At 40.1% G+C, this 13,461-nt stretch overlaps 1 protein-coding gene across 1 annotated transcript in view; it reads left to right on the forward strand.

The window, feature by feature from the left end:
- Positions 1 to 979: 979 nt before the first annotated feature.
- Positions 980 to 13,461, forward strand: part of SPATA16 (spermatogenesis associated 16) — a 452,504-nt gene continuing 440,022 nt past the window's right edge. The window contains exons 1-3 of the mRNA XM_007948101.2: positions 980 to 1,063; positions 2,186 to 2,332; positions 9,227 to 9,327. Of these exons, the coding sequence (XP_007946292.2) occupies positions 980 to 1,063; positions 2,186 to 2,332; positions 9,227 to 9,327 (332 nt within the window). The remainder of the gene's footprint in view (positions 1,064 to 2,185; positions 2,333 to 9,226; positions 9,328 to 13,461) is intronic.

Genomic DNA, 13,461 nt, shown 5'->3' on the forward strand with positions numbered 1-13,461 from the left:
GGACGGCCTCTTCCTTCTTCCTAGTCTCTCTCAGTCTATAAGCTGGGCTGTTACCTGTGCACCAGGTGCATCTCACTGGGTTTTAAACACCAGAGGCTCAGCCTCAAAACTCAAGTCTACATGTCACCACAGTAGGACAGACTGACATACAAGTTTGTCTTGCTGTTGGAGACCTCTTGTATCACCCCACCTGGGTCACTGTGGCTGACTGTACCTCTGTCTGGCTTTCTGGCTTTTAATCCCCTTTCTTCTGCTCTTCTGCCCTGCTGTTTTGTATGTCCTTGAGTTGTCCCTGGGGCTGACTGCTCCTCTGATAGAACAGGGGTGTTATAAGGTGATTGAGTGGAGATTAAGAGTTTTTTAGATAAAAATGTTGTATAAGAGGTTTTAGGCTGTGTCGGCATGTGCAGGAGATAGGAAATTGGGGTTTAGATGGGAACTGTGTAGGTTTTTTTTAAACGTACTATAATAGGAGGGTGATGAGAAGTAATGGATGGGGAAGTGGTATTTCATATGCATGGATTAATAAGGTCAGGGGACATGAGGAAAGTTGGTGTCTGTGAGGAGGTCGTGGTCAGTGATAGTAGAAGTGAGGCAGAGTGATCTTGAGTCCAGGTTAAAGTGGTCTTAATTTTTGTGAGGAAATTTTGTCTTAAAAGGGGGGTAGGGCAGGTTGGTATAATGAGAAATGAGTGTGAGAAAATTTTGTTATTTATTAAGTAGGGCCTGTTGTGGGGGGGGTTTGAGGTTTGCCCGTTAATTCCCATAACAGAGACTGAGGAAGGGAAACATGGTCCCGAGAAGGAAGGGAGTACAGAATAGGTAGTCCCAGTATTAATTAAAAAGGAGATTGGCTTACCCATTACCTTGATAGTGACCCTGGGCTCAGTGAGAGTGATCAGGGTTGTTGAGTCCGGGCTCCTTCAGTTGTCAGTGGCCAGGCCCAAGATTGTCCACAGCGGGTTAGTGCATGGGGAGGATGGCCCTCCGTGCTTTGACACAGAGGGACAGTCACTCTTCCAGTGTCCTTTCAAACTACACGCTGGACATGGGCCGGAAGCCGGTCAGGGCTGAGGGCAGGATTTGGCCCAATGCCCTTCCTTACCGCATTTGAAGCAGGATCGGGGAGCCGCCGAGGAAGGAGGTCTTCTGTCACTATGTGCTGGCCTATAAGGCGGCCTTCTGGCGGGTCCTGGCTTCCCTATCTGCTTCTGCTTTCTCCCTTTGGGTGTTAAAGACTTTAAAGGCTGTATTTACTCAGTCTCCGATGGGAGTTTGGGGTTCCTCTTTAGCCTTTTTTTTTTTTTTTTTTTCCAGTTTCTAATGTTAGGAGCTGATTGGGTTATGAAATGAGTGGCTAGGACAGTGGCTCCAGCTGGGAAGGAAAAGTCTAGATGGGTAAATTGGGTAAGAGCTTTGGTTAATCGGTTCTGGAAGGTGGCTGGGTTCTCATCTGGAAGTTGGGTAATGTTTTGGAGTTTGTCAAAATTAATTGTTTTATGAGAGACAGTTTGTAAACCTGTCAGGAGGTATTAGAGCATTTTATTTTTGTGGGATTTCTGGTGCATTTGGACTGGGTGTCTGGAGAGGAAAGGGTGGGAAAGGCAGAGGAGGATGCCTGGGGAGGTGGGTGAGATGGGAGGACAGAGAGCTGTAGGGGGAAGGGGAAGGGAGGGCAGTGTTACCTGGGGGAGAGGGGGTTGTGTTGCAGCATAAGGAGGGGGTCTGGGGGGATAGGGACAGGCTTTCCAGTGGGTCAGAAAAGGAGGAAGTGGAAACTGTTTGAGTGGTTTCAGAGGGGGAGAGAGGTTTGGGTTTGTGAGGTTTGGGTTTTTTGCGAGCAAGGAGGATTTAAGTGGTATTACATTTCGAGCACAGTAAGGGCTGGGAGCACAAACAAAAGAAGGTTTGGACATAGGGGACTTCTGGCCATTTGCCTGTGTGTTGGTAAAAATTGTCTAAGTCTGTAAGGATATTAAAATCAAAAGTTCTGTGCTCTGGCCAGTGAGAGCTATTGTCTAGTTGATACTGGGGCCATGCTGTGATAGAATAAAAAATGAGGCGTCTGGGACAGAGGTCCTGGTCTAGTAATAAGGTCTTAAGGTTTGTTAATAAATACTCCAGAGGGGTTGTTGGATTGATTTTGAAGTTTTGATTGCTCATTGGTTCTGAGTTCTTCGGATAGGGTTCCCGGAACCCTATGCCAGTGGGACTGTTTTACGTAGGTGGACGTCTCCGCCTGACGTTAGACAGTCAAATGAGGACCCTCCGAGGAATGACCCCCAAGGGAGATAGGATGTCAGGTGTCCCCGAACAACCAAACTCCCAGACTGTGAGGAGTTTCTGACGTGGTACCACGATTTTTCCCTGTGGCAGTGATGCAGAAAACTCTGGTGCAGAGTCAATTCCCAAAAAGCAATCCACAGGAGATATTAAAAGAGGAAAATAATCACACTGGACTGGAGACATGTCCCATGGACCAGTCAGATACCCGGTTGTCCGCTCCCTTCTTGGGGATTTAAGTGAGTCTTTGACTAAGGTGTCTCCGTATAAACCCCGGAGCGGAGGGCAGAGCCACACCGTTATGCTGATCCGGCTTCACACAGAAATCAACTGAGGGCCCACTCAGGCTCCGCGACCTAGATCTTGGAGTATCACAGAACCATTCACACAACGTTACAGTCAGACGCAAACAGATTACAACAAAACTAATTTAAATTGTCTCGTAGTAGGCACTGGTTCATCGCCCAGAGTTAAAAAATTAAAATGGCCCACAGGATGGAGGACCACAGAATACAAAATGTATGTCCTCTGGTGGGCATTGAGTAAAGGGTAAGATGTGACTTACTGGTGGTGGATGCAGGGGGCCGGAATTCCCTGGTCTGGAGGGAAGAGGAAGAAGGAGAGTAAGAATTCCCTCAAGTTCTACTCCTCTTCCCGGGTTTCAGCACCAAATGTAAGGCCACAGTAAGGAGAAAAGGATGCACAAAAGTGAGGTTAAAGAGAAGTTTTTATTCTGAATTTCCGGGTGAGGTTTACGGGCCCCAGAGAGGGGCCCAGGCAAGGTTCACGGGTCCCTGAGAGGGGCCCGAGAAGTCAAACCATTTGGCTGGGGAGGGGAGGGTTTATAGTCTTGTGGAGGACCTAAGTGGGGACACTAAGGAAATGGTGGGGTCCAATTAGCTGTTAGCATGGGTCTGTACTTAATTAGCATGAGGAGGCTTCACAAGAGGAAGTTTGCCACTGCATGGGACTTTCTAGTCTGGGTGGGTTCTGTCACTTTGGTTGTCTTATCAGGCTGTCTCATCAGGGCCTGACACCCAGAGGAAGCTGCTAACTGAAATGTTGGTGGCTTGGGTTTGCTTCAGCCTAACAACTGGGACCTTTTAAAAATTAAATTCTTATGCACACCGAAAGACTCCAAAAGGATAAAAGTAGAACCTACAGATTAGCAGAAAATATTTTCCTATGATATATCTGACAAAGGAGTTATCTCTAAAATTTATAGAAAACTTCAAAACCTCAATGTCAAAAAGACAAACAATCCAATTCAAAAATGGCCAAGGGACATGAATAGACACTTCACTAAAGATGATGTACTGGTAGCCAAAAACACATGAGGAAATGTTCATGATCATTAGCCATTAGAACGATGAAAATCAAAACAATGATGAGATATCATCTCATACCAACAATAATAGGAAAGTTCAACAAGACAGAAAATAACAAATGCTGGCAAGGTTGCAGAGAGATTGGAACTCTCATACACTGTTGGTGAACTGGAAAATGGCACAACCATTGTGAAAAATGGTATAGTGTTTCCTTAAAAATCTGAAAATAGAAATACCATTTGAACTAGCAATTCCATTACTAGAAATATATCCTAAGGAAGTAAGATAAAGGACATGAACAGACATATGCATACCCATGTTCATCACAGCACAATTCACTATAGCAAACAGAGGTAAACAACTTAAATGCCCATCAACAGAAGAATGGATAATCAAATTATGGTACATTCAAACAATTAACACTATGCTACATTAAAGAACAATGAATATGTGAATCATCTCACAACATGGATGAATCTGGCACACATTATGCTGAGTAAAATAAGTGAATTGACAAAGGAAAAATATTGTATGAACCCATTACCGTAAAAAGTCAAGGAAGGATTTTCATAGGGAAGGGAATTCCCTTTGTAGGTTACTAGGGATGGGAGGGAAGATGAGGGGAAAATTTTGGACTATTTGGGGGCTACACCCTGAGTTGGGTAAGGGGAGGGACTGTATGGAAAGAGTCTGTGACCAGAACATTAACACGGGAAAAGGGAGGACACCAAATTGTGCACATAAGATGTAAACGACAAAGTCTAATACCAGTATATTCACAATAGTGCATTACCACAAACACCAAACACTAGACTACAGATAAATGCATAGATAACTGAGATCAGATGGGAATTGGTGAATAGGAATATATTCAAGACCAATGATAGATTCAGCTAAGGATAATCTTGCACAGATACTAGTGTGATACAAAATAACCATAATAATTACAGAAGCAACAGAAAACAGAGTTGGAATAATGTCTCAGAGACAGCCAAACACCTTAGGAGAGAGAACTACCAGGGCCTGCTGACTCAGAACCATAGTTCTGGGGGACACCAGGCTCCACAGGAACAATATAACAAATAAAAGTCTTGTTCCACAACCTACTTTGGTGAGTAGCAACTGGGGTCTTAAAAGCTTTCGAGCTGCCATCTAAGATGCATCTAATGGTTTCCTCTCATCTGGAATGAAGAGTGAAGAAAACCAAGGGCATTTGGAAACAATCAGCCCTAGGATATGATGAACCTCAAGACTAGGAGAACTAGATGGTACCCAGCTACCATTGTCAACCACTCAGGAAAGGATCAAAACTGGAGATCCTGGATAGAGTGGGAGGAAAATGTGGCACAAAATTTAAAAACACAATAATGACCAGAATTACTAGCCAGACAGAGTCTGATGGGACCTCCAAGATTATGGCCCTGGGATACATGTTGGGCCTGGGATAAGACTCTCTCCCAAGGACTGGCTCTCAGCCCCAAAGTAGTAATACTTACATGCAGAACACCCAACCCAGGTCAATGCACCCACCTACCATACAAAGATACAACCCTTGGAGCAATTGACCATGGGACACCAGAAGGGCAGCATTCACATGGAGAGAAAGTTCGACAGACAGGAGTGCATAACTAAGAAGTTCACAGAGATGGGGGGGTCACAGAGAAGGAAGAGGAGGAGAGTGGGTTAGGGCTGGGGTTAATAATTGGGAGTGAAACCAAACGTACATAAACATGAATGTAAAACAAATTCTGCTCTGTAAATCTGAACCCAAAACACAATTAAAGAGAGAGAAAATAAATAAATAAATAAATAAAGGGGGAGGGGCAGGAGCTGACTGTTTCAGTTACCTAGTACCACTCTGACAGGAATATACCACAAATGGGATGGCTTTAACAAACAGGGGTTTATTCTCTCTTACAGTTTTGGAGGCTTAGAGTACGAGTTCCAGGTGCCAGGCACTAGGGGCTAGGTGAAAGCTCCTCAATCTTGGGCTTCAGCTCTGCTTCTTGCTCCCAGCCCACTGAAGCTAAAGGCATCTCTTCCTTCAGGCAGCTGCTAGCTGCTGAGGCTGACAAACCCAAGGTCAACAAATGAAAAGGCACAGTCCCAATATTACCAAACCACATAGCAGGCCATTAATTTAAGTCCATTGAAAGTCCCAAGATCAGTTGGGCAACATGTCAGGCTGCTGAACAACAACTCAGCTACATGCATGATTCAAGTATGCCATCAACTGGAGACCTTCCTCAAAGTTGTTTCTCATATACTGGAAGCAGCCCACATCCCTTATGCAGCTACTCAGCTACTCTAGTAGATTCTATCATGGAGTTAATTGCCAATCTCACCGTGGGGAATAACTACATCCAGTTGTCAGCCACTTAACCAGGCCCAGCCTAGTTAGCACACAATCTTAATTATCACACTAACTATGGAACAGACTATCAATTCTTCATATGAAAATTCAAGTTGAAGCTGAAGAAAATTAAAACAAGTCCACAAGAGCCAAAATATGATCTTGATTATATTCCAGCTAAATGTAGAGCCCATCTGAAGAATAGATTTGAAGCACAGAACACCAATGACCAAAAACCAGATGAGTTGTGGGATGACATCAAGAACATCATGTGTGAAGAAAACAAAAGATCATTAAAAAGACAGAAAATGAAGAAAAGACCAAAATGGATGTGAGAAGAAACTCTGAAAATTGCTCTTGAATGGAGAGTAGCTAAGGCAAATGGAAGAAAAGACACCATAAAAGAGTTGAACAGAAGATTTCAAAGAGTGCCTCAAGAGAACAAAGTCAATTATTACAATGAAATGTGCAAAGACCTGAAGTTAGAGAACCATAAGGGAAGAACAGGTTCAGCATTTCTCAAGCTGAAAGAACTGAAGCTTCTAGTTGCAATACTGAAAGATTCCATGAGCAAAGTATTGAATGATGCAGGAAGCATCAAAAGAAGATGGAAGGAATACATGGAGTCAATGTGTAAGAAAGAATTGGTGGATATTCAACTGTTTCAGGAAGTGTCTATGATCAAGAACAAATGATATTGAAGGAAGAAGTTGAAGCTGCACTGAAGGAATTGGCAAAAAACAAAGCTCCAGGAATTGACGGAATACTCATTGTGATGTGTCAACAAATGGATGCTTCACTAGTGACATTTACTTATTTATGCCAAGTAATTTAGAAGTCTGCTACCTGGCCAACTGATTGGAAGAGATCCATATTCATGCCCTTTCCTAAGAAAGGTGATCCAAGAGAATAATGTGGAAGTTACCAAACATCATCAATATAATACATAAGTAAAATTTTGCTGAAGATAATTAAAACATGGTTACAGCTGTATATTGACAGGGAAGTGACAGAAATGCAGGCTGGGTTCAGAAGAGGACATGGAATGAGGGATATCATTGCTGATGTCAGATAGATCTTGGCTGAAAGCAAGGAAGACCAGAAAGATGTTTAGTTGTGTGTTATAGACTGTGCAAAGACATTCAACTGTGTGGATCATAACAAATTATGGACAATATTACAAAGAATGAGAATTTCAAGACAGTTGATTGTGCTCATGAGGAACCATGGTTAAAATCAGGAAGGGAATGTGTCAGGGTCATATCTTTCACCATACTTATTCAATCTGTATGTTGAGCAAACAATCCAAGAAAATGGACTATACGAGGGAGAACATAGCATTAGGATTGGAGGAAGACACACTAGCAATCTGTGGTATGCAGATGACACAACCTTGCTGGCTGAAAATGAAGACCACCCAGAGCACTTATTGATAAAGATTAAAGATGACGGTCTGCAGTGTGGATTACATCACAACGTAAAGAAAATGAAAATCCTCACAATTGGACAGCAGCATGAATGATAAATGGGAAAAGTACTGAAGTTGTCAGAGATTTCATTTTATTTGAATCCACAATCAACACCCATGGAAGCAGCAGTCAAGAAATCAGGTGTCATATTGCACTAGGAAAATCTGCTGCAAAAGATCTCTTTGAAGTTGCGAAGAGCAAGATGTCACTTTAAAGACTAAGGTATGCCTAACTCAAACTGTGATATTTTCAATAGCTTCATATGTATGTGAAAGCTGGACAATGAACAAGAAAGATTGAGGAAGAGTTGATGCCTTTGAATTGTGGTTTTGTCAAAGAATATTGAAAATCCCATTATATATATATATATATAATGATAAATATAGTGAGATATAGATATAAATATAGATTTCCTTGGGTCCTTATTATTTTATTCAGTTAAACATACATTATATTGTTATATTGTACTCTCTATTTTTATATCTATATGAATAAATATATAGTGCCTAAGGCACTTGACTGCTAACCAGAAGGCTGGAAGTTCAATCCCACCAGCCACTCCTCGGAAAGAAGGTTGAGCAATCTACTTCCATAGTGATACTGCCTCAGCAACCCAAGGAGGGGTCACTATGAGTCAGGTCCGACTTAACGGCACATAACAACAACAACATGAATAAATACACATTCCCATCTCACTGGCTTTGTTCAAGCCCTTATCCACTTACATAACTGACTCAACTTCCTTCTAACTTCTATCCCACTATGAATCTCTTCTATCTAATTTACCCTGTATGGTTTTTAAATAATCCTTACTCCATAAGTGATATTTTCATCACTTCACTCAGAGGAGTGAAGACATAAAGCTTTTTTCAACTTTTTATTTCCAACCATTCTTCCGTTTCCCTAATCCATCCTACTTGACCGATTTCAGTTGCTCTTCTGCTTAAACTGGTCCCTGTGTTGTCAATTTCCTGCTTATTCTAGTCACTCCTAATGCTCATTTGGTTTTCCCTATTTCTATCTTCTTAACAAATACTTTCATAGTTCTTCAATTCCACTCTCTTCTACTTAGGACTTCTCAGCTTCCTTATAGAAAGATATTTTATTATCTGTATCACTAATTTGATGATTAATTATATATTACCTGTGACAGCTCTTATATGAATATATCTGTCAACTCTCATTAATGTTTCATGTAGATGTAATATTTCTTCACTTAAGTTTTAAGCACCTTGAGAGCAGTCATTGGTTTTCCATAATATTGTATAGTTCATAGTGCACCTAACATATAGGTGTCACTCAAAGACATATGAAGGGTTTACTTCTGCAGAAATAGGACCAAAATTTCCACCATCAAATACACTTTTAACCTGAGCGTCCACCCACTGACATCAAGTTGATTCTGACTTACGGTGATATTTTAGGGCAGAGAAAGAACTTCCCCATAGTTTTCAAGGCTGTAAATCTTTACAGAAGCAGACTGCCTGATCTTTCTTCTGAGGAGCTACTGATGGATTCCAATCACTGACATTTTGGCTAGCAGCTGAATGCTTTTACCACTGTGCCATCAGAGAGCTTCTTAACTTAAATGCAGACACCCCTAAAGGTATGATGGGAGAAAAAAAGAGGGAAAAAGTCGTGAAGCATAAGGAACATGAATAGAAAAATAATGATAAAGGATTCTACATTATCCAGTAATCTTAAAAATGAAGACCAATTTTGATCCCATTCCTACTCATGAAGCAAAACTCGGGTAAAAAAAAATAGGTAATCATATTCTCTTTGATACATAGCAAGCCATTGTTACAGCTTTGGGGGAAAGGGGCAGTGAATGTTTGCCTGTTTCTTTGTTGGAGGATGACCTGAGTCAAGGCAATAGAAAAGAAAATGATAGGTTAGTCCTACTTCCACTTTAAAGATGCTTTTTGAAGGAATCCTCACACTAAATCTAGACAACTAAGAAACATTTCAATCTTATCCCTCTTAGAAATTATGTTTGAACAAAAAGTCACAGCAGGAAACCCAGGATGTCAAGTACTTTAAGAAAAAAGAGGAACATCACAAGAGGAAAACTGAAGTTTTCTTTTTCCAAACACAATCTAGTTTTGAAAAAAGGCAACTCTTACTAGGTTACAATGTGTTAAGTGAGGTGTCCAAGGGCAGAGAATGACTCATTGGCAAAGCTAAGAATAAAACATAGGCTTTACACCCTAGAAAACTTTAATTTAAAATAAAAGTAAAAACTATGCGGAAGTGAAATAAAAAAGTTCTTATGAATTTCTAAGTGTTTCACTGAAAAGTTTCTCTCTCTGCCCCCTCTCTGTCTTTGTCTCTGTCTCTTGAAATTTCAGGTAAATACTTGCAAAAAGATTATGTTAAACATGATTGTATTAACCCCAGAATATAGACGCTTTAAACATAGACAGCCAAAAAGAAAAGAAGTAGAAGTGGAGAGGAAGTATTAAATGAAGTTAACATTTGTAATATTGGTGATAGTTGGATTACTCTAAGAGGCATTTGTTTTTGAGGATATTTCATATAGTGAGAAGTGTATAAATTCTAAGATCAGAAAATATGAGCTCCAATCCCTGTGCTGCCCTATGAGATTTTAAGTAAGTGACATAATCTTAGCTTCAAGGTCTTTATCTGTAACTTAAATTACTGTGCAGCCCATAAGAGATATTGTATGTAAAATGCTTTGTAAACTCAAAAGCTAATATAAATGCTAAGCCCTTCCTGGTTCCCAAGAGTTTACATTATTTTTCCTGAATATATGTAAGGATAAAGGGCTAGTTCTAAGCAAAACTATAAAATAGACCAAGTTTGATTTCATCAATCCTTTCTTTTCCATCTCCCTTATTCATCATTATTTGTCAACCATGTCTGCCAACATATCACCCCTTTGCAGCAGTAACACAAACGCCCTTTTCCCCTTCTCTCACCTCCTCCCTTTCCCACACACAACCAAGCTGAAGAGAAAGGTGTCTACACCCATATATGCACATTCCTATATTGTCATATAGGGATGAAGGCATAATGAAGAAGAACCTATGATTCTCCTCTCTCCTGTTAGCATTTTAACAGTGGCCTCCTAAAGACAGTGTCCCTCAGCACATGCCAGAAATTTTGCTACTGTGAAGCAAATTGTAGATCATTGAAAAAAAGACGCATCATGGCTGGAAAGGAGAATTTAGAAAAAGACAAAGTTTTTGCAGCACCATTCACGGAAAAAGACACCAATCACTGGCATATTCCCTATATGTAATTGCTATTTTTTTTTTCTAAACTGCTTTAAAAACAATTGCTGGGCACAAGGCTATATTTTTAGGGCCCTAAGTGGTTTTAATGAAGTTCAACACTGGAATCATTAAGGCATTTATGAAACAAAGTTACCCAACATGAACAGCAGCCATTTTTAAACATGGAACTCTTAATGGTATTAAATAGCAATTTGCATTAAAATATAATTCAGTCAGAGTTCCACTTATAGGTTGAATGATTGTCAAACTACATTTTCACCTTTTTCCTAGAAACATTCTAAAAAGCATGAAACTCAACTTTTTCTTCATATGCAAGAAAATTAAGTGAAATACTAAAATGCAGCCATCTGTACTCTTGTCCCGGAGTGGCTTGTCCCAGAGATGTTATGAGATTTAAACAACTGTAAAGCTTCTAACATTTTTCTGATTACCTCTTAAAACACATTTTAGTAAGAATAATTATACACTCCAACTAATAATTCTATACTCTTCTTGCACCAAGAAATTTAATAGTAATATTTATATAGCTTTTAAGAGATCTAGGTTCTTCTATCTTGTAATATATTATTTCCAAAACCATTTGCTTCTGACTGGAGTATGCAAAGTTGTGATGTTAGTGAAGCTTCTTCAGAAGTAGAGTCATATTAATATTCTATATATTTGATTGTCAATATTTATATGTCATTTGTTTTTTTGTCAACCATACATAATCCTAAACTTTATTAAATATCCATTGGTCCTAAAAATATTTATGCTTGCAACTAAAGTTTTTAAATGGTAAAAGACATTGAAAATTTACCTATGAACAATGACAATTTATTTGCCGATCTTTCAGTTATTTTGTATCCACTTAAAAAATCAATTTATTGCCTAAAGCACTTGACTGCTAACCAGAGGGCTGGTGGTTCAAACCCACCAGCCACTCCTCGGAAGGAAGGTTGACCAATCTACTCCTGTAGTGATATCGCCTCGGAAACCCAAAGAGGGCTCACTATGAGTCAGGTCCAACTTGACAGCACATAACAACAACAATGCTTGCAAAATGTGACCCTTCATTATGAAAATGTTATATGTATATCTCCCTAAAATGTGTGTATGCATGGCAATTTTCATTTTCAAGTACTGTTCTACATTTTTAATTCATTCCTGTAATGTTTCAAACATGGTAAATTGTCATAATTTCAAATTAATTTATTTCTAGTTTTAAAACTTTCATAAGAAAGCCTTGGCAAACACTTGTCTTTGCAAACCAAAATTTCTATGAGAGGATCTTATTTGAAGATGTGAAGCTCCTCTTTAGTTAAACTCCTGTCCCCTCAATTCTGCCTGTCAAGCAAGGAGTCTTTTGTCCATTCATCATGCTGCCTGGCACAAACAGTTTTGGATCAATTTCAGAGCCCGCTTTCTTAGCCTTTACATCAGCACTCTGAGCTCTGATAGAGAAAATCACAGAAGTGATCAGATGAACTCCAATTCCAATTTATGGCTTCCACATCCACAGGGCTCTCACCATGGCCTGGCAAACCTTCTGTGTTTCTCTAGGCAGCACTCTGTTTGTCTCAAATTGGCAATTCCAAACTTTTTCCCTCTCCTAACACCTCCTATTCCATCTCCTACTCTGTCATTCTCTACACAACACTGTTCCTCTTATTCAAAGTGAGGCTTTGGACCACTTCTTTACTGCTGAGCTGCCCCTGTTCCCATGCTTGGCTTGGCCCCCACCTTGCCCTGGATCCCAGCCTTCTCAGAAAACTTAATCTCATACTCAGCCTTCTCCTTCCAGCTTTCCTACATCCCTCTTTTGCTTTCAGGGTAGTAGCCAAGCCTTAACCAACTGTTTGTATCACTCTAGCTCTGCACTTTCCAAACTACTTACTTCCACTTATTCCCTCCCATACAATTCTCAATTCCTTGTATCTCATCCCATCTCCCTTACTACTAAACTTCCCTTGGCAATTCATCAATGATCTCCTTTTATTGATCTCCCAATAAACACTTCATAGGCCTACTAACAATAAGTGCTACTTAATCATTAGTTTATCAAGTCCTACTCTTACTTGATCATTTGAGTCCATGTAATACTTTGGAATTTTTTTTTTCCCCTCTCAAAATTCTCCCTTTTTATTGCACTATACTCTTCTGAGTTTCATCCCCCAACTCTCTCTGCCTATCCCCTTAAGGTAGACATCTGGAGGCTCTACCCTCAGCTTGCTTCTCTTATGTTAAAAACTTTCACCAGATGGTTTAATCAACTTTCATAGCTTCAATTGCCATCTATATGCTGATAACTTCCTGAATTATTGCCCAGCTTTATCTAACTCCTTACTAGATATTTTCACTGGTACATGTAATACACTTTTCACATTCATATGCATAACTCCTCTGCCATGGGGCAAACTTTTTTTTTACCCTCCCCTTTGTGAATTTTTGTGAGTTTCCCTGGTTTAGTAAATGAAATTCTAAGTTTTTCTAGTTGCTTAAGCTGGAGGAGGGGACATATATATATATAGATAGATAGATACATAGAGAGAGAGAGAGAGAGAGAGAGAGAGAGAAATGTAGATATACATTTATAGATATATACCAAATTAAGATATATATGTGTGTGTGTGTGTGTGTGTGTGTATGTTGTTGTGTTGTTGTTGTTGTTATGGGCCGTCGAGTCAGACCCGACTCATAGAGACCCCTCTTTGGGTTTCCAAGGCAGTATCACTATGGAAGTAGATTGCCCAACCTTCCTTCCGAGGAGTGGCTGGTGGGTTTGAACC

The sequence above is a fragment of the Orycteropus afer genome, unplaced genomic scaffold (genome assembly GCF_000298275.1).
Source record: "Orycteropus afer afer isolate SDZICR_OR568_19922 unplaced genomic scaffold, OryAfe1.0 scaffold00202, whole genome shotgun sequence".
Lineage (NCBI taxonomy): Eukaryota > Metazoa > Chordata > Mammalia > Tubulidentata > Orycteropodidae > Orycteropus > Orycteropus afer.